A 21,693-nucleotide genomic window follows, 5' to 3' on the forward strand; every position below is an offset into this window, starting at 1 on the left:
TTTCAAAGAAACAAATAAGACATAAAGTTCTTTTTTTTTTTTTTTTTTTTTTTTTGGTTTTTCGAGATAGGGTCTCTCTGTGATGCCTTGGCTGTCCTAGACTCCCTTTGTAGACCAGGCTGGCCACGAACTCACAGTGATCCGCCTTCCTTTGCCTCCCAAGTGCTGGGTGGGATTAAAGGTGTATGCCACCAGACTAGTGAACTTAAAAAAAAAAATTACAGGGTGTCCTAGTTAGGGTTTCTATTGCTGTGATGAAACATCATGACCAAAGCAACTTGAAGAGGAAAGGGTTTATTTGCCTTATACTTCCACAGCACTGTTCAGCATCCAAGCAAGTCTAGACAGAAGCTCAATCAGGGCAGGAGCTGAAGAAGAGCCATGGAGGGGTGTTGCTTACTGGCTTGCTCCCCATGGCTTGCTCTGCCTTTCTTATAGAACCCAGGATCACCAGGCTAGGGATGGCACCACCCACATCTATCATTAATTAGGAAAATGATGCAAAGGCTTGCCTACAGGCAAAACTTCTGGAGGCATTTTCTCAACTGAAGTTCCCTCCTCTCGGATGACTCTAGCTTATGTCTAGCTGACATCAAACTAGCCAGCACATGGGGTCCAGCTAGACAAACTAGGCTAGTTTGGAACGTAGTCCGTGGGCTCTTCCAGACTTCGCTCCTGGAGTGCTAGGATTACACCTGTGTTCCACCATGCCTAGCTGAGAAGCCTTTATCTCTCCTTGTTGGCTGATGGGTCACACATGTAGCCCTGGCTTGTCTAGAACTTGCTTTGTAGACTCAGAGATACACTACTTCTGCCTCCCAAGGGCTGAGATTTAAAGCCCTCCTGCCCCACAGCTGCCTGGAAGCCTCTAAGAGATTACCGGACATTACTGAGAATGTCCACTTTTCCCCTTTTAAAAGCCAGTTGTCAGTATGTAACACAGGTTGCTCTTAACTCAGGATCCTCCTGCCTCAACCTGTGAATGCTTTGGTACTATAGTCTTGTTCTGTCACACCAGGCTTGAAAGACTTTAAGCAGAACACAGCAGGGTCGTCTTTTCACTTTAGACTGGTCCATCTGGGTTGTGTCTGGGAAATGGTTTAGACAAAGTAACAATAGAAGGAAGGAATCCAAAGAGGAGGCTACTGTAGCAGCATGAACAAATCCTAACAGAGTTAGCTGTGCTGATGACAGACAGTGGAGAAAGAGGACTGGTCATTAAGATATGTCTCAAAGGAAGAATCACTAGCCTTGCGTATTCATTGTGTGCATGCTGGGTTAGGGAGGGGAGTGAGTGAGGCAGATGTCAAGGGTCACCACCAGATGAGTGCAGAGACTGCTTTTGGAGCCTCTCAGGGGGTGGAGGAAGAGGAGGGGCGGCCGCGGGACACAGAAGGAAGTAGTTAGAAGCACTGAGAAGGAAGAAACCCCAGAAGCCAGGTGGCAACACAGAAGCCCCGCCCGCAATTAGACCCCGCCCCTGGGTCCGCCTTTCCTCTCTCTTCTCATCCACCCCCCCACTTGCAACTCATCCTCCTGGGCGGGGAGAAGTGGCAGTCTAGTCCTCCCGTATCCCAGCAGGCAGTGCTGTGTGGAGACTCTGACAAAGGAGCTAGGAGCAGTCGCAGCTGCTTTCCGAGGAGCCGGTGTTGCCGAGGTGAGAGTCCCCTGATGTCCCGTCACCCTCTTCCTCTGACTTGGGGAGGGGGACGTGGACTTTACATGGCCGATCCCTCACCCCGTGTAGACAATGCCAGAGACCCGCAGCCAGAGCTTGGCTCCGTAGCTGACAGCAGGGCTGCGTGGTGCCGGGCTGCGGTGGGTGGCGGGGACAAGACAGTGGGTCCACCGTTCTCTGACTGCCGGTGGCCCTCCGCAGGGTCGGGCTAGCAGAGGTGTGTAGCTGCCCCTGCCTGGACGAAGGCAGCCTCCAAAGCCTCCCGCTGCCTGCCTGACGGAGTTCAGTTGCCCTGGGATTGCGGCTCCAGGGACAACTCTTTGGCGGACATTGCCTGGAGGGCTGTGGGAGGGAAGTCAGTCAACTACCCTGTTCGGGGTGACACTGTCCTCGCCCTTCCTGCAGTTCAGCCTGTCCCCCTCAAGCGAGCAACTGGGAGGAAATGGGGGTTGGCGGCTGGAGCCAGGCGTCCCAGGATGGCTTTGCCTGAAGGGACATGAAGGGAGGCAGAGAAGCTGGGAGAGTGGTGGTAGAAGCAAATATATTCTTGGAATTATATAGGGGAGAGGAGACAAGTGGCCTGTATCATTACCCCTCCCTGGACCTCTGCACAGATCCTGATGGTTGCACCAGCTGCTCAGCTGTAAACAGGCTCACATGACCAGTTTCACATGGAGCCCAGCAGTGTGAGGATAGAGCATAAAGGCTGGGCCCTGTGCAGTTGGGACCGATGTCTTAGGGAGAAGGTTTTAGCCCCTCTCTACACTACACAACCCTTAATGGTCTGAGGTTCCCCTTTGAGGAAACTGACATTTGTCTTTCTCTCCTGAAGTAGCATTGCTGTCCCAGAGAACTGAAGGGAATTTCACTTGGGAGAGCCACAGGGCAAATATGAAATGAAAAGGGCTCTAGTATGTTGTCTTTATTTTAAGGAGATGCTAAGAGAAAGTAATCCTGAAAATTTCAAGCTCCTGAATTTTGCCTAAAAGGCAGTCCTGTTCTTTTGGAACACATTTTGTTCTTAATGTGAATTCCAGACAGAAGAAGAAAGTCTACTCTTTCAGGAAAAGCACACATGAGGTTTAATACAGTCTTAGTGATGAAAATCTTATCCACAATTCCTGTAAGTACTGGAAAATCTTTGCCTATAAAATACCACATTTAGGAAATTGAGTAAGTTCTTTTTGGTTACACATACATTTGCTATAGCTGGGTGGTAAGTTCGGAAAACGAGCAAGATGGCCAAATATATCTTTTTTTCCCCCAAGACAGGGCTTTTCTGTGTAGCCCTGACTGTCCTGGAACTCTTATCTGTAGACCAGGCTGGCCTTGAACTAACTTAGATCTGCTTGCCTCTGCCTCCCAAGTCCTGGGATTAAAGGCTTGTGCCACCATTGCCCATGTTTGCTTGCTTGCTTTCTTTCTTTTCTCTTTTCTTTCTTTCTTGGTTGTTGTTATTGTTTGCTTTGGTTTTGGCTTTTTTAAAGACAGGATTTCTCTGTGTAGCCTTGTCTGTTCTGGACTCACTTTGTAGACCAGGCTAGCCTGGAACTTGCAGAGATCTGCCTGCCTCTGCCTCCCAAGTGCTGGGATTAAAGATGTGTGCTAACATGCCTGACTCAAATTTGTTTTTTAATCCCAACACTCAGGAGGCAGAGGCAGGCAGATTGCTGTGAGTTCGAGGCCTGCCTGGTTTACAAAGCAAGTCTAGGAGAGCCAAGGCTACACAGAGAAACCCTGTCTCGAAAAAGCCTAAAATAAATAAATAAGTTGTTCAGTCTATACACTCAAATAGGATGTGAGATTAAACTGCTTTCTGAAGGATATGCAGACTTAAAGCAACAGAGATTTCCTGACATGCCAGAATACTCCAAATTTTAGAATTGTTCAAATCTCTGAGAGAGTTGGGTGGTTTTTTGGTGTTTGGTTTTTGTTTTTTTGAGACAGGATTTCTCTGTGTAGCCTTGGCTGTTCTGGACTCACTTTGTAAACCAGGCAGGCCTTGAACTCACAACAATGCACCTGCCTCTGCCTCCCCAAGTGCAAGGGAGAGTTTTGACAGACTCCTTTTTCCTATAGTCTATAACCAAGTGTAATGTGCAGTGTTTTAGGGTAGAGTAGTAAACCCTTTATAGGCAAAGGCAGAGACTAGCACTTCACCTGTCTTCCTTAAATTATTCATGTTTATTCTTCTCAGCTACTTTTTCTCAGAGGGGATTCACATTCAAGTCCACTGTCTGAAAACATAAAACAAATTACAAACCCATCCTGTTCCTTACTTAAGCCCAATAAATAAATTTATGGGCTGAGTGTGCTGGCATAAGCCTTTAATCCCAGCACTCAGGAGGCAAAGGCAGGCCTATAGATCGCTGTGAGTTCAAGGCCAGCCTGGTCTACAAAGTGAGTCCAGGACAGCCAGAAATACAAGAGAAACCTTGTCATGACAAACCGAAAATAAAAAGGTTTGGAGAAGAAGGAACAATATTTTGAGATGTCTCGCTGTATAGCCTTGGCCCGCCTGGAATTCTCTTTGAAGAGCAGGTTAGCCTAGAAATGATAGAGATCGATCTGCCTGCCTCTGCCTCCCTAGTGCTGGGATTAAAGGTGTGCAGCACCACACCCAGCTCTTCCACAACCTTTTTAAAAAGATGTTTAAAGTAAGCTGGATAGTCTCCCAAGTTCAAGGCCAGCCTGGTCTACATAGTGAGTTTCAAGACAGCCAGAGCTACATAGTAGAGAGACTTTGTCTCAAAGACAAATAAACACACACACACACACACACACACACACACACACACACACACACAAGATAGAAGATGGAAGAGGTGAGGAGGAATGGGAGGAAACAAGCAAGGGTATAACAATTTAGGTGTAATCTGAATAAATTAATAAAAAAGAAGATAGAGAATATTTTAATATTTCCAAAAAGCTAGCAAAAAAGATTATGAGTGATGTCACCCCATACCAATCTGGAGATTCTTTACTTACAGTAGATATATTAAGTGATTTATTCTTTGATATCCTCGCTTTCTTCATCTCTATTATAAGGCTTTTGTTTTAATCTATATGGATCCCTGTGGCTTTTACAGCTACCTAAAAATATACAGTTTGTGGGAAGGTGGGGTGTGTGTGTTGAGTCTTCTTATGGATCCCCAGCTAACCTGGAACTCATGTAGCCTCGGCCAGCTTCAAAATCTAGACAATCTGTCTGCCATAGGCTTCCAATGTTGAGAGTACAGGTGTGAGGCACCATGTCTGGCAAGTGTGCAGTTTTTGACAGAGAGCTATTTTTGGACAAATATGTTGACCAAGTAAGGCATGATATTGGTGGCAATGAAAGACCAGGAATAGCAAGAGGTATGTATCTATCCAGAATCGTGATAGAAATAGAGAATGGGTCCTGCACGATTAATCCTTGTGGCAGGCAGCTCTGAATGAGTTTGAGGCCAGCCTATTATAGTACTTGTGAATACCAGACCATCTAGGTTACATACTGAAACTCTGTCTCAAAAAAAAGAAAAAAATCTTGAGAGGTAAATTGGTCATTTAGATTGATCTGTACCTGTCTTGCTTTTTTTCATCAGGTAATTGAAGATGGCCCCAGTCAAATCACGCCTCTTAAATTAGAAATAACAGCTCTGCCAGGCTTTCTTGATGGTCAGGTGGAACCCTCTCTAATTCTTTCACTCCAACTACTGGAATTAAGCAGGTTCTATGATTTTAGTGACATAAGTAAGAAAGAAGGGGGGGGTCTAACATCTCACTTTGACAGTACCTGACTTTGGTCACCTGAACCAGTGCTTCATTTCCAGCCTTTTTAGGCTCAGTTCATGTGTGTCAGCACATCCTGATATTATTATCAGTCTCGGAAATTGGTTTGCACAAGCCAAATTCACAGAAAATATGAACATACTAATATGTCAGCCTACTGGTTTTTTTTTTCTTCGAGACAGGGTTTCTCTGTCTCTATCCTTGGCTGTCTTGGACTCGCTTTGTAGACCAGGCTGGCCTCGAACTCACAGAGATCTGCCTGCCTCTGCCTCCCTGAGTACTGGGATTAAAGGTGTGTGCCACTACCGCCTGGCAAGCCTACTGGCTTATAGTGAGAGATAGAAAAAGTCAACCTTTGCTCCTAACTATAAAGAAGCACATAAAAATTGTTCTTGTCCTCCCTTTTTCTGCATTTATGAATTGACATGTTCAACAAGACCATGGCTTTTATGTTAAAAAAAAACACTACAGTGACACATTTGTATGACTGTACTATCATCACGTGATTGACCTTTGATCACTTGAAACATCTCTTAAATCTGATTCCATTCCTATTGCCTTAGCCTCTTGCTTACATCATCTCCTCATGCCATAGTCATCTGGCAGTTGTTTTTTTTTTTCTTGTAACTACCCTGGAGTCAGGTGTTGGCCTGAGATAGTCTATGGCCACCACCCACCCACCTCCAAACTCATTAGGTCAGTTTCTATTGCTTAAAATCCTCCAGAGGTTTCTGCCTGCAACAGTAGTTCTCCAAGTTGGTGAAGCTGAGAATTACCCAGCCAGCTTGCTAACAAAACAGCCAGACCGTACTCCTACCATCCCTGAGTCAGTAGGTCTAAGCCAGGAACTACCAGCTTCCATTCCTGACAAGCTCCAAGCATAGAGTTAGTTTATAATCTTGAACGATCCACCTCCAACGCACCTTCCCAGTCTTACTTCTACTTGTTACGCTGCCTATACATATTTTAATCGTGTATGGTGCCAGCACTCACCATGGGTGTCCCTTTTCTGCCTCTGCATGTTCTTTTTGCAGTTCACCCCTCTCATCCCTGCTATAGGATATCATTTTATGCTTCCAGAGCACACTGGATCAACTGACATTTCAATATATGCCTTTTTTTTTTTTTGGTTTTTCAAGACAGAGTTTCTCTGTGTAGAAACTTGACTGTCCTCATGGATCCCTATGAGTTCGAGGCCAGCCTGGTCTATAAAGTGAATCCAGGGCCAGGGACACACACAGAGAAACCCTGTCTCAAAAAAAAAAACAATAAATAAATAAGCCAGTTGGTGGTGGCACACACCTTTAATCCCAGCACTTGGGAGGCAGAGGCAGGTGGATCTCTCTGAGTTCGAGGCCAGCCTGGTCTACAAAGAGAGTCCAGGACAGCCAGGGCTACACAGAGAAACCCTGTCTCGAAAAACCAAACCAAAAAGTGAGGGGGAAGAGGGGGATAAAAGTCAGATGTAGTGGCGCACACCTGTAATCTCAGCACTGGGGAGACAGAGGTAGGTTGATCTCTGTGAGTCTGAGGCCAGCCTGGTCTACAAAGAGAGTCCAGGACAGCCAGGGCTACACAGAGAAACCCTCTCAGAAGAAAAAAAAGGAGGGGAGGATAAGAATGGTTTTCTTCATGTTTTGTGTGGTTTTGTTTTTGTTTTTTGTTTTAAGATAGAGTCTCACTGTATAGGTTTGGCTGATCTAGAACTCTCTAGGTAGTTCATGCTGCCCTCTAAGTTTCTGCTTCCTGAGTTCTGGAATTAGAGGGGTACACTCTAACACCCAGCTTTTTTTTTTTTTTTTTTGAGAAAGGGCCTTGTTATGTAACTCTTGCTGGTCTAGAACTCACTATATAGGCCAGGCTGATTACAAACTTATAGTAACCCTTCTATATCTAGCTGCCAAGAGCTGGGACTGTAGGCATGTGCCACCATACCCAGCCATATATTTACAAAGAGACATATACTGCACCTTTTATTTTTGAATGTGGATTAGCTTATGATTATGCATGATTTGTAGTAGTCAGCTCCACCAGGAAGATAACTCATTATACCAAAAACCTTAAATATTTGCCTGTTCTTGAATATTGGATATTATAATATAAAGTGAACATTGGGATATCATTTGTTACATAGGTGACCAACCACTAAAACCTCCAATCAGCAATGCTGGAATTCATATTTTGTTGCTGGTTTTTTTTTTTTTCGTTTTTTTCTTTTTTATTTATTTTCTTTTTTTAAATATATTTTATAAATTTATTCATATTACATCTCAATTATTATCCCATCCCTAGTACCACCTCCTTTCCATTTTCCCCTTACTCCCCTCCCCTATGACTGTGACTGAGGGGGGCCTCCTCCCCATGTATATGCTCATAGGGTATCTGGTGCTGGGTTTTTAACATGGAGGAGAAAGGGCTTTTACACTAGAGACTAAAGTAGTAAAATTTACTGCTCTTACCTAATTTGCATTTTCTTGGGTTTTGGCAAAGACTACCCAGTGTGGAGGACTAAGATAGTTCCTGTACTCAGATAAAAGGCGGCCTAGAGTAAAGGTGGGGCTAAGAAACAGAATGAGGGCACACCCCTTTAATCCCAGCACTTGGGAGGCGGGGGCAGGCGGATCGATGTGAGTTCTGGACAAAGTGAGTCCAGGACAGCCAGGGCTACACAGAGAGACTTTGTCTTGAAAGAAGGAAAGAAAGAAAGAAAGAAGGAGGGAGGGAAACAGAATGAGTATCTAGAACCAGAGCCATGCAGTGTAAGTAGCTGGCCCCCTGTGGCTAAGCAGATGGGTCACTAATTCCTGGTGGAGGCTAGATTTGACTAAGACTTGGCTATTTTATTTAAGGATTTATTTGTTTTATGTGTATTTGTGTAGCCTGAGCGAATGTATGTGCACTACGTGTGTGCTGGCGCCTGTAGAAGCCAGAAGAGGACGTTGGATCTCTCCAGTTGTTATGAACCACTGGATGTGGGTGCTGAGAACTGAACTAGGGTCCTCTGCAGGAACAATGAGTTCTCTTAACCTCGGAGTCATCTCTCGAGCCCCATTCTTAACTGGTTTTGTTGTTGTTGCTGTTGTTGTTTTTGGTTTTTCAAGACAGGGTTTCTCCGTATAGCCTTGGCTGTCCTAGACTCGCTCTGTAGGTCAGGCTGGCTTCGAACTCACAGTGATGCGCCTGCCTCTGCCTCCCGAGTGCTGGGATTAAAGGTGTGAGCCACCATGCGCGGCCGGTTTCTAAAGTTTTAAGATTTATTTATTTATCATATATACATATATACATACATATAGTGTTCTGCCTACATGTACACCTGCAGGCCAGAAGAGGGAATCAGATCACATTACAGATGGTTGTGAGCCACCAGGTGGTTGCTGTGAATTGAACTCAGGACCTTTGCACTCTTAACCACAGAGCCATCTTTCCAGAGCCCCAGTTTCTAAAATTTTAACCATAATAGTTAGTACAAGAATCCAGAAGGACTGCTTATTTCCTTCTTTGCGGGTTTGTGTGTGTGTGTGTGTGTGTGTGTGTGTGTGTTTTAATATAGTTTATTTCCTTCTTATACGTGCAGTTTTCCAAAAAAGGGAAGGGGATGAAAATATGTTTTAACTTCCTAATAGTCCTAATGTTTTAAATATTTGGTGTTGAAGTCTACAGAAACTACCCTGCTTATCACAGAGCCTTATCTTTTCTTTCCTCTGTTCAATAAAAAACGTGAAAACCAGTGGATGATCACAAGTGTGGGCAATAGATTGTTTAGACCAACAGCAAAGAGTGTGAACCTTTAATGTTGCCAGATGTCCAGATGTGGTGGCAGCCACCTGTGATCCTAGTATTCAAGAGGCAGAAGCAGGAAAACTTGTAGTTTGAAGCTAGCATGTGCTTTATAGCAAGACCCCACCTCAATCAGGCTAAAAACATTCAGTCTTTACGTTGCTTCCTGTGGGAGAGTCGTTTGTAACTTGGTCAGAAGCTGGTGTACACAACATAAGGTTTTCTTTTGAATTTTAATCAGGAATGTTCTGTACTTTTAGGAGAGAGGGTCAGGGAGAAGGCAGTATCCCATATCTTTTCTCAGTGGGACTGCCTGCCTTTGTGGTCAGGGGCATGTTGGAGCCCCGTGACTTATAAACACTGCTGGCCCACATTGAGTCTGAGGAGATGAAAGGGAAGCAGAAGGCAGGGAGAGAAGAGACACAGCTGGGAATGGTGAACCCTTCTTTCCTCTCACCCTAGCCCATGGCCTGCAGCCATCTGTCCGTATGCAGTCACTTGAAGAGCCTTTTATGGAAATCGCTCCTTCACCTATGGGGAGGACGCATGCTCACTGATAAAAGAACTGATTAGGAAACCAATGAGCTCAGTGTCTCCCAAGCGCCTGCACTGAGCTTGGGTCTTTCATGAATGTAAAACAAGACAAAGCATGAGATATTAGAATTAGTATATAGGCAGCTGGAGCAATGGCTCAGAGGCTATGAGCACTGGCTGCTCTTCCAAAGGTCCTGAGTTCAATTCCCAGCAACCACATGGTGCCTCACAACCATCTATAATGAGATCTGGTACCCTCTTCTGTTGTGCAGGCATGCACACAGGCAAAACATTGTATACATAATAAACAAATATTTTTTAAAAGAATTAGTATGTAACTAAATATCAAAAATAACCAAATATCAAAATACTGAATCCATTCAGTAAGAACATTAAAATACAACACTGGTGCCAGGCATAGTATCCTAGACCTGTAATTGTAGCACCTGAGAGGTAGATTTAAAGGCTGTCCTTGGCTATGTGAGACATTGTTTCATAAAACAAAACAAAACAAAACAACAACAAAAGCAGTCTTTGTTCAAGGCCCTGGGTTCAATATAATATAACGATAACATAGGGCAAATTTAGTTTCTTTGGGTCAGACTACTAGAGACTAGGGTACATACAGCAGAACCACAGGGATAGGACCTTCTAATTGAGATGCAGAGGACATAAATACTATAAAAGAGAGTGAGTAGACAATACCCTGTGCAAGTCCGGAAAAGTGTCTGAACCATCCTGGGCCTGCTTTCCTTTTCTGGGAGATGCTAACACATTTTGAATTGGTACACTAAACTTTTGGACAACAACGTCATCAATTGATCTGCACTGAGGGGTTTTTTTTGTGGTTTTTTTTTTTTGTGTGTGTGTGTGTGGTTTTTTTTTTTTTTTTTTTACCAGATTAGTATCTAATCTTTCCCCTGAAGTTTTGCACTTTATCATTTTTGTAATGTGCAGTGGGGCAAAGAGAAAGCGTTAGTCTTCCGGCAAAGCATCAGTCAGAGGTGACTGCTGTGCTTCCAGGATGTTTGTTGGCAGTGCTAATGCTAATGCTAATGGCTAATGCTATTCTGCTGATCTGCTGCTGCTTCTTTCCTCATCACCCTGGTTGGTGTTGAGGAGGCAACTTCTATGTTAGCCAAGATAAGTGATGGATAGGAAAAGGAATATGAAAAGAAACAGTAAACTGCTCAAAAGCAATTAAAGACTCCATTAATGTTGACAAGGAGATGGCCTGTTTGTGATTCATGGGGAAACGAGTACATCTCTAGCTGGCAAAGAGAAAAAGCCTCAAGATGCAAAAGATAAAAATGTCCTCTAAGCCTTTATTCCAAACTAATAAAATTCCTACTCTGACCTGTGCCAACTAAAGTCTCCTTAAAGTTAGAACAATGGCTTGGCACTTGTCTGTGTGGTTATTTTTGTGGTTAGTCTTTTATTTGGTACTAGGGATTGAACCTGGGACTTCACACATGCTAGGCAAGTGTTCTACTAGTAAGCTACACCCTACCTGCTTTTGTTTTGATACAGAGTCTCATTAAGTAGCCAGACAAATCTTGAATTCGATATCCTCCTGTTTTAACTTCCTGAGTAGCTGGGATTACAGACCTATGTCAGCAGCTCCAGCTTCATCTTACATCATGAGACTCAGTTCATGTCCCTCTACACAAAGACCTTTCTCTATTGTTTTGACAGGTATCGTGTGTCCCCATGAGTGGATATGCCATACTGTAATAAATCTCCTATTTAATGGATAGCTGGGCTATTTGCACCCTTTCCGCTATGAACAATTAGCTTATTTTGAGTACCAAGGTCTTTTCAGCAAGCTCCACATGGATCGTCTTCTTCAATCCTCAGCACTTCATGTAAAAGCTTTCACATATGTAACTTCACACACAGTGGGGGTGGTGGAGGAGGAATATATATGTTCCAGAAATATTCTAAAAGTAAAATCTTTTGCTCTGAGGATATGAGTATTTCATTCCAGCAAGATAGTAGTTGTCCCAATTTACATCCCCATCAGTAACAGAAGAATGTGCCTGATTTCTCTGACCATGTGCTATCAAGTTTTGGGGGGCTGTTTTTTGTTTGTTGGTTGGTTTTTTACTTTTTACTAATCTGATAGCCTTTAAAAATGTATCATATAGTATGGCTTTAGTTGTATTTGTCTTGTGAGGTTAAATATCCTAGTAAGCTAAGTCCCTTTTCTATATAAAAAATAATTTGTTGTTTGTGTGTGTGTGTGTGTGTGTGTGTGTGTGTGTGTGTGTGTGTGTGTGTGTGTGACAGGCTCTCATGTAGTCCAGGCTGGTAGGCTGGTCTTAAAATTGCACTATATATAAGACTGATTTTGAACTTCTGATCCTCTTGCCTCTACTTCCCAAGTACTGGGATTACAGGCCGGCCATGTGTACTTGTAAAAGTTTATGTAGCTAAATTTGTCAGTATTTCTGGGGCTTACTTTATACAATTATTAGCCTGAGAAGGTTTTTTTCCCCTAAAGTTTCTTCTACTGCTCTGGCTTTTCTTCCCTTTTAACACTTAAAGTTTTAATCTGTTTGACCATGGTATAGGAGGTTTAATTGAACTTTATTTTTTTCTAATGGCTCCCCAGCTTAACCAATACTTACAGATTATGTCTTCTGTAAATCAGAGCTGCTACCTTTTAATCATAAACTCCTTCTCTCAGAATTGAGTTTTACAGTGTCGAGCATATTACTTAATGATGTCAAATCCAGATCTTCCTAATAGCCAAGTTTCCTATGAATCAAATTACAGAGCTTATTGTTTTCTATTAAAAATAATATATAGCAAACTTCCAAGAGTATATTATCCAAATAGAAATGTATGTAAATTAGAGCAAAAGAAAGCAAGTCAGAGCCCTGTGTGTGGTTATGCCTGTAGTCTCAGAACTTGGGAGACTGATGCAAGAGAATTGGTGTGCAATTGAGAACAGATTTACCAAAGCCCCTGTCAAGAAAAAAGGGAGTGTGTGTATGTGGGGGTGGGAGGTGGCAGAGAAGGATGGAAAGAAATAAAAAACAATTCAGAGCAAATATGTAAAGTTAGAATTGTTTCAGTCAGCTGCTTTTTAAAATATTCCTTCTCTTCTGGAAATGTTTTTGTATAGTAGAAAAATACTGGACTAAAAGGCAGGAAACCTGATGATGTTTTTCTGTTTGTCTGTTTGTTTCAGTGTGGTCTATTCATAACTAAACACCACTACCACTAATAATAACAGGAAACACCTAACACTTAGTATAGTCCAAGCAGCACTCCATCTAAGAGCTTATTAATCATTCAGTCTATGTAATTAATAAAAGTCTGGATAATCTCTTATGAATGATACAAACATTAGATATTGTTACTCGTAAGAATGTCAACAGATCAGCCAGCTTATTGAAAGCCAATCTCAGGAACAAACCCACCATTATCATGAGTTATATGTGCTTTAAAGTAGTGGATAGAGAGCAGAAGGGTTTTCAGAGACAGCCTGGGGGTTCAGTGCTCCAGGTTTCCGTGCTTGGCTTACACCCTCGGTCCGAATTCCCTCATCCTAATGCTCATGTGTACATTTTCCTGCTTTTCTTTTTTCTTTTCCTTCCTTCCTTCTTTCTTTCCATTTATTTGTTTGTTTGTTTGTTTATTTATTTATTTATGGTTCTTCCAGACAGGATTTCTCTGTGTAACAGTTCTGGCTGTCTTAGTTTTTGTAGACCAGGCTGGCCTCCAACTCACAGAGATCTGCCTGCCTCTGCCTCCCAAGTGCTGGGATTAAAGCCGTGTGCTACCACACCCAGCTTGGTTTTTTTTTTATTCCAATTATTCCAATTGTGGATCCTCTTGCCTCAGACTCCAAAAGCCTGACCCTAAATTATACACCTCCAGAGTTGAATTGTTTGTCTTTCTTTCTTTTACCTTTTTTTTAAAAAAAAAAAAAAACTTTTTTGAGACAGGGTTTTAATTTATGTAGCCCTGCCTGGCCAAGAACTTGTTGTATGTAGTCAAGGCTAGCCTCAAAGTCAGAGAGAACCACCAACCTGTGCCCCCGAGTGCTGAGAGTAAAGGTATGAGCCGCCAAACCCCTGCTTGTAGTTGAATGTCTCAATGGTAGGGCCTGTGCATGACTTCCACGGACATTTTTACGTATATGATGCTATTATATCCTATTTTGGTGGAAGTTCAGAAACCCTCAGCAAGTCTCAGAGACTTGGCAGCTGATAAAACTAAATAATGGCTTCATTGGTTACAGTCCCCTTTAACTGTATAGGAGGCTCAAGGCATAGCAATGCTTTCCAGCCTATTTTCAAAGTGTGATCTACAGAATGGAAACTAGATATTTCGAGTGTGTTAGACTTTTCACTTTGTTCGGGTGGTGGTTGGTTTTAGAGATAAGAACTTCAGTACGATGCCCAGATGAGCCTCAGACTTACAAGCAGTCCTCTCCCCAAGTTGCCCAAGCTCCACAAAGACAAATATTCATCACCATGCCTGGCTCAATTTTGCATTTGGGGGAAATGGTTTTTGGGGATTAAACTTTGGCTTTTATCTTTTGGTTTTTGTTTGTTTGTCTTTCTTTCTTTTTTCTTTTTTTTTTTGGAGGCATAGTCTCATGTCACTCAGGCTGGTATCAAACTCTCTATGTAGCTAAGGATGACTTTGAACTTTATTCATCTTGTCTTGCCTCTGCTTCTTGAATGCTGGGCTTATAGGCATGTGTCTCTGTAGTAGGTTTTATGCACTGCTGGGAAATGAAGCCAGTTTTTGTGCATGCTAGGCATGACCTCTACCAATGGAGCCCCACCCTCAGAGCATGCATTGTTAACGTTACTTTTAGGAGGTTGGCTAGATAAGAATATTGATTACAATGAGATTAGAAAGTAAAAACAGAAACGCCACACTTTAACAGACTTCTGCCAGCTACAATGCCCCAAAACACATTCAAGAACCCCAGAAGGAGTCCAAAAAAGCCCCTGAAGTTTAAAAAACAAAAAAAAACCCAGCTCTCATGAAGCCCGTGTAACTTGACATACAAGCGGAGGAATGGTGCCACATGTGCCAAAGGACACTTAATGATTTTGAATTTCCAAGGAAAACTCCAAGAACCTCTTAGCAGGTACAGTTCATTCAGCACAAAGACATCTTGGGTGTCTTGGTTTTAGGAGAAAAAAAAGATTAAAAGAACCTTCTTCACCATGCTTCCACACCGCTCTAAAAAAAAAAATCATTAGTGGCATCAGTGTAAAAGTGGTTCTTAAGTTTTTCTATAAATAAGGGAGATTTTTAGTTCTTAAAAAAGAGACTTTATTTGGTAGTGTATGTATGTGGGTGTGTCAATGTGTGTGGAGGTGCCTGAGGGGGCCAGAAGGGGGCATGAGATCTGCTGGAGCTAGGGTTACAGGTAGTATAACTAATCTGATGCGGGTTGGGTTCTAGAAGCTAAACTCTGGTCCTCTAAAAGAGCAGGAAGTACTTTTAACAGCTGAGCCATCTCTCCAGACCCAAGTTTGGTTCACAGCACCCACATAGACCACCTATAACTCCAGATCCAGGGGACTCTGACACCCTTTTCTGGCCTCTGCAGGCACCTTCATACATGTGGTCTGTGTACACACACACACACACACACACACACACACACACACACACACACCTATGGCAGCACACAACTATGTAGCCCTGGCTGGACCTCTCAAGACATCCACCTGCTCCTTCTCTCTGCCTTCTGAGTGCTGGATTAAAGTCATGTGCCACCACACCCAGTGTGCTTTCAGCTCTTATTTGTTTATTTAGTCTCTGTCTCTCTTGGTCGGTCTGTCTGTCTGTCTTTCTCTGTCTCTGTCTCTGTCTCTCTCTCTGTGTGTGTCTGTGTGTGTGTGTGTGTGTGTGTGTGTGTGTGTGTGTGTGTGTGTCTGCCTGCCTGCCTGCCTGCCTGCCTGCCACAGTGGAAGTCAGGACAGCTTTCCTGACTTTGTTGTCTCCTTCCACTCTTTGGGACTTGTGGATGCAATGTGGGATATCAGGCCTGGCATGGCACCAAGCATCTTTATCCACTGAGCCATCTTGCTGTTCCCTAAGTACGTAGATTTGTGTGTATGTGCGTGGTGGCTGTATATCACTGAAAATCATTATCATGCAGTTTCTTTTTTTCATTTCTAGATTGCCAAAATGTTTTGGAGTTTTTAACTGAATCTAAGAAAGTCCAAAATCGATTTGAGACTGTAAAGACAGAAGCTGCAGCAAGAGGGATTCAGTGCCAATGCATCAACAAAAAAGACAACCAGAGTTAGTGGAAGGAAGCCTTCCTGTTTTTGTGTTTCCCACAGAGCTAGTATTTTATGCAGATGACCAGTCAACACATAAGCAAGTGTTGACTCTGTACAATCCGTATGAGTTTGCCTTAAAGTTCAAAGGTGAGTCTCCAAGCCTATGGGTTTTTAACTAGTTCCTACTAAATTTTTTACTTGTAGAAATTAATTGATTTTATCACACTAATGGACATTGTGACTTTTTCTTTCAGTTTTGTGTACGACTCCAAATAAATATGTTGTCGTTGATGCCGCAGGTGCAGTAAAGCCCCAGTGCTGTGTGGATATGTAAGTGAGGGTCGCATCCTGGTGACAAATTCTCAGTTTTTGGACATTTATGTTTTAACTTTAAAGTGGTCCCTTTCCAAAACTATCCCTAAGTAGGTGCTTCTGCTCTTTATTGATCTGGTGCTGAAAGTTTATAAAAATTTAAGAAGTGTCTGAAATAATCTACGTAAGGCAATCACATTACTTAAGCAATTTGGGTCAGCACTCTCTTTAAGGATTCCTCATTGTTTTACTCCAGCAGTGATGCTTATGGTCAAGTTCTGGCTTATTCCTTTACATTTCTCCAGCTATAATAGTGAACTTAGCTTTCTTTGAGATATCCTGCTATTATAGTGACATTTGTGAAACTACATTTTAAGATAGTAACAGTGTAAGATCATCTGAAACGATTCAGCTAAGGAGCCTGGAATTGAATCTAAACAGGAAACAAGTATGTGTAACTAACTACTCATCTGAGCACTTACAGAATATTTCATTTTAGAGTGTCACATGCATGATGGTTTCTTCAAGCTGCTCGTATTTAATGTTTACTTTAGGACTAATGGTGACCAGTTGAATCCATTTGCCAGCCCTTAACTCCAGCTACCAAGTCAGCTGCATTTGTCCAAGTCTTCTATGAGAAACAGAGCTCTTTTCTTTCCAGCGTGTTTCATCAGCTCAAAGCCTTAGACCAGTGGTTCTCAGCCTGTGGGTTCGACCCCTTTGGCAAACCTCTATCTCCAAAAATATTTACATTATGATTTATAACACTGGGAAAATTACAGTTCTGAAGTAGCAACAAAAACAATTGTATGTTTGGGGATCACCACAACATGAGGCTGGGTATTAAAGGGTCGCAGCATTAGGGAGGTTGAGAACCACTGCTATAGATGACATGTCTTTTTGTTTGTTTGTTTGCTTGTTTGTTTGTTTGTCTTTTTGAGACAGGGTTTCTCTGTGTAGCTTTGACTGTCCTGGAACTCGCTTTGTAGACCAGGCTGGCCTTGAACTCACAGAGATCCACCTGCCTCTGCCTCCCGAGTGCTGGGATTAAAGGCATGCGCCACCACACCTGGATAGTCTACAGAGTGAGTCTAGGACAGCCAAAGCCACACAGAAACAAACAAACAAACAAACAAACAAAAACAAGTTTTTGCAAATTTCTTTGGGTTGCCATTCAGTATACAATAAACAAGGATTGTTCCAAAGAAATGCAGTCTTACCAAATATAAATGCATTACCCTTGACCTAATTGGTTTGCATTCTCTAGGAAGAGCCAGGCACAATAAAGGGAAGATTTCTTACTTCAATAACAAGTAACAATAGGAATTTTTTATATGTCTGTGAGGAAGAAACTATTTTATGTGTTCCATTTTAGGAAAGAAATCTTTAAGAGATGTATAGGAAAAAAGCCACTGCTAAAGGCAACTTTCTTTATCATTCTCAAGACTATGATTCTATGCTGAGGCCATAACTCAATAGACTGCTTGCTTGTCTAGCATGCTTGAGGCCCCAGGATCAATCTTCAGACACACACACACACACACACGCACACACACACACACACACACACACACACACACGGAAGGGAGAGAGAGAAGACTCGTATTCACACTGTGTGCTTTCATCTACTATTTTATAACTGTTCATCTTCTTCCTTAGAGTATATGATGATTTTTTTTCTCAGTGTGATTAGCAAACTTTTGAGTATTTGGTTATTTACAGCCAGCAAGATTATTTTGACCCTATTGAAATTTTTTGCTGCTTTCTGTTCGATAGAGTCCATCAACCTAACCAGCTTTTGTTGTTGTTATTACTTTACTTTGCTCTTTTCAGTGTGATTCGCCATCGAGATGTTAGATCCTGCCACTATGGTGTGATAGACAAGTTCCGCCTCCAAGTTTCGGAGCAAAGCCAGAGGAAGGCTTTAGGGAGGAAAGAGGTTATTGCCACACTTCTCCCGTCTGCAAAAGAACAACAAAAGGAAGAAGAGGAGAAAAGAATAAAGGAACATTTAACCGAAAGTGTATTTTTTGAGCAGTCGTGTCAACCAGGTAGTGTTGTTTTTAAAGCCCCTTAAAGCTGTATGCATTTCCAGGTTTAAGCAGGGAGCTGCTGCTACTTGCAAGATAACCACATTAAACCTACTCAGCAAGCCATGCTTTTGTAAGTGGGATGGTGCCGGCGAACGCCTTTAATCTGAACTTGGGAGGCAGAGGCAGGTGGATCGCTGTGAGTTCGAGGCCAGCCTGGTCTACAAAGGGAGTCCAGGACAGCCAGGGCTACACAGGGAAACCCTGTCCCAGGGGAAAAAAAGGGAAAAAAGAAAAACCAACAACAAAAGAAAGCAAAACAAAAATCCTGTCAGCAAAGCAGAGCTCAGGCCACCAGGTCCCTGAAATTGAGCAAGAGGCTGACCATTGACCTTCAAGAAAGAAGGAGCACTGGCTACATATATTAGGCAGGAGGAGCAGACAGTTGCCATCCTAGGCTTTGAAATATATGAAATTCCACCTATCACCACTATACACATATAAACTTGAAGAGTGCAGGTACCATACTTTATAGCAACAGTGCACTTTAGCAATTATGTACTATTGTTTCTATGACTTTCTTATATCCTTTCTCATTTAATTAGTTTGAAGGAGGAAAGAGACTTATTTTGGCAATAGGCCAAGCTTAGTGTGCTGTTCACATTATTTTGAAAAAATTCTCATTAAAGTTGAAGTTAATTAAACTAAGTAGATTATAATGTCCCCTGTGGGCTATTAATTGAATCCCTCTCCATTCCTCATTTCCTTCCAGCTTAGATCCTCAGAATTGCTATGATATATACTTTCAACAGTGATACTGTCCTCATAGCCAACTTCCAGACCCCATTCCTCCTACTTCCCAACTTCTAATTATTGTCCCCCCCCCCGCTGTTAGAAGAGGAGAGGGATCAGATTTTCCATAGGAACACAGAGGGGGCTTTTCAGAGAGTGATATAGGAGTGTGATCCCAGCTGTCTGTGAATATGAAATGTCTAACGTAGCAGTGGTGGTGCAAGTCAGCAATCCCAGCATGCTGGAGGCTGAAGCAGGAGAGCTGCCGTGATTGCTACATAGTGAGACTCTATCAAAACAGAAAAAGGGCGGGAAAGTGGCCCAGCAGTAGAGCGTGTACTCAGTTTGAGCAAGGCCCTAGGTTCCATCCCCAACCCAAATGAAAAGGAAAATGTTTTGTAAATACAGTACATTGTATATGACATTAAAATAAGTTAAAACTAAACAGCAAACTAGAACAAAGACAAAAAGGAAAAAATTGAGGCTCATATTGGGAAAATTTTACAAATTTACTTGTCATTATATCAACTCATAGATCCACATCAATGTGCTCATCTCTAGATTTTTATTTATTTATTTATGTTTTTTTGAGACAGGGTTTCTCTGTGTAATAGCCCTGGCTGTCTTGGACTCACTGTGTAGACCAGGCTGGCCTCGAACTCACAGAGATCTGCCTGCCTCTGCCTCCTGAGTGCTGGGATTAAAGGTGTGCGCCACCACTGCCCAGCTCAGATGTTTATTTTTTAAAGCCAAGAAATGCTGTCTCTTTGTGGCCCCTGCAGTTTTCCCGGTTTGTATTGGGCGTGCCTAGGCTCTCTACTTGATATCAGGACTGTAGACCAGGCATTAGCTTTCTAGAAGTAATTATTCACTGACAGAACCATCTCTCATCTTTTGATAAAAGAGAACTTTGGGCTGGTGTAGAACCCCAGGTCTTTTCATCTCAGCCCATGGGAAGTGAAAGTATTGGAGGCCATCTTGGCCTAAATGAGAAACTGTTTCAAAGTTCGAAGGAAAAAATGAAAATATAAAAAGGAGAACTTCTGAAATGACATCCTGTCAATTCAATATTTTGAAGGTGGGCCGGGAAGTGGTGGCACAGGCCTTTAGTCCACTCGAGAGGCAGAGGCAGATGGATCTCTGTGAGTTCAAGGCCAGCCTGGTCTACAAAGCGAGTCTAGGACAGCCAAGGCTACGCAGAGAAAGCCTGTCTTGAAAAACCAAATTTAAAAAATTTTTGAAGGTGATTTACTTAATGAAGTAACCCACTTCAAAATGCCTCCAGAACAAGAAAAGCCATTGAATATATTTTTCTTGACATTTAGTGAATAATTAGAAGTAAAATCGTTGGAGTTCACTTTTACATTTAGCACACAGATATTTTTCAAATTATTATTGTTGTTAATGTATTGGTATTTTGCCTGCATGTATCTGTATGCCACATGTATGGTGCCCACAAAGGCAGGAAGAGTACATCAGATCCTCTGGGACTGGAGTTACAAATGGCTGTGAGCTGCCATGTGGGTCCTGGGAACTGAATCCCTGTCCTCTGAAAGAGCAGCTAGCTGTGCTTTTAACTGATGAGCACCTCTCTATCCCCTAACTTTATCCTTTTTATTTCTTCATTAGAAGTCATGTGAAAATCATCCCAATAGGCTAAATAGACACGTGTGCATGCACAGAGAGAGAGAGAGACAGAGAGACAGACTGACACACACACACACACACACACACACACACACACACACAGAGAGAGAGAGAGACAGACAGACAGAGACAGAGAGTAAGACAGAGAGACAGACTGACACACTCAGACACACACACACAGAGGGGGGGGGAGAGAGAGAGAGAGGGAGTGAGACAGACAGACAGACTGACTGACTGACTGACTGAGGAGATGGTTCAGTGTGTAAAGCATTTGTCATCCAAGTGTCAGGACCTCAGTTTGAGTGCCCCAAACCCATGTAAAAGTAGGCACAGTGATGTATGGCGGCAGTCTTAGTGCTCCTACAGTGAGCTGAGAGACAGAGAAGAGAGTTCAGAAAGGCACACAGGCCAGCTAGCCTGGAGTATACAATGCTTAACAACCAAGAGATCTTGTTTCAAATAAGGTGGACGGCAAAGACTGAGGGTTGTCCTCTGACTTCCAGGCACATAATTACACACACAGGTCCCTGTGCTCACCCAAATGTGTGCATGCACACACACATACACCAAAAGCTAAGTAATTCTAATAGGTGGGTGTGGGTGTGTTTCTGTGTCTCTGTGTCTGGCTGGCTGAATGTTTGGAGCAGGATCTCACTCCCTACTTGCCCTGAAACTTATAGCAACCCTACCTTTGCCTCTTAGGGACAGGGGTTGCAGATATGAGCTACTGGACCTAGATTCATATTTTAATCACTTAACTGATTACTTATGTTGACTTAGTTTTCTTTTTGAGATAAGGTCTCACAAGGTAGCCCTAGTTGTCATGGAAGTCACTGTGCAGACAGGGCTGGCCTCAAATCATCCTGCTGCCGCCTCCTGGGTGCTG

The 21,693-nt window shown here is 42.7% G+C and overlaps 1 protein-coding gene across 1 annotated transcript in view; it reads left to right on the forward strand.

Annotated features, from left to right (window-relative positions):
* The first annotated feature begins 1,507 nt into the window (after nt 1–1,507).
* The window catches only part of MOSPD1 (motile sperm domain containing 1), a 29,899-nt gene continuing 9,713 nt past the window's right edge, over nt 1,508–21,693 (forward strand). The window contains exons 1-4 of the mRNA XM_084790098.1: nt 1,508–1,657; nt 15,920–16,173; nt 16,281–16,356; nt 18,172–18,389. Coding sequence (XP_084646224.1) covers nt 16,020–16,173; nt 16,281–16,356; nt 18,172–18,389 — 448 coding nt within the window. The 5' untranslated portion in view covers nt 1,508–1,657; nt 15,920–16,019. The remainder of the gene's footprint in view (nt 1,658–15,919; nt 16,174–16,280; nt 16,357–18,171; nt 18,390–21,693) is intronic.

Source organism: Acomys minous (genome assembly GCF_964271855.1).
Source record: "Acomys minous genome assembly, chromosome: 7".
Lineage (NCBI taxonomy): Eukaryota > Metazoa > Chordata > Mammalia > Rodentia > Muridae > Acomys > Acomys minous.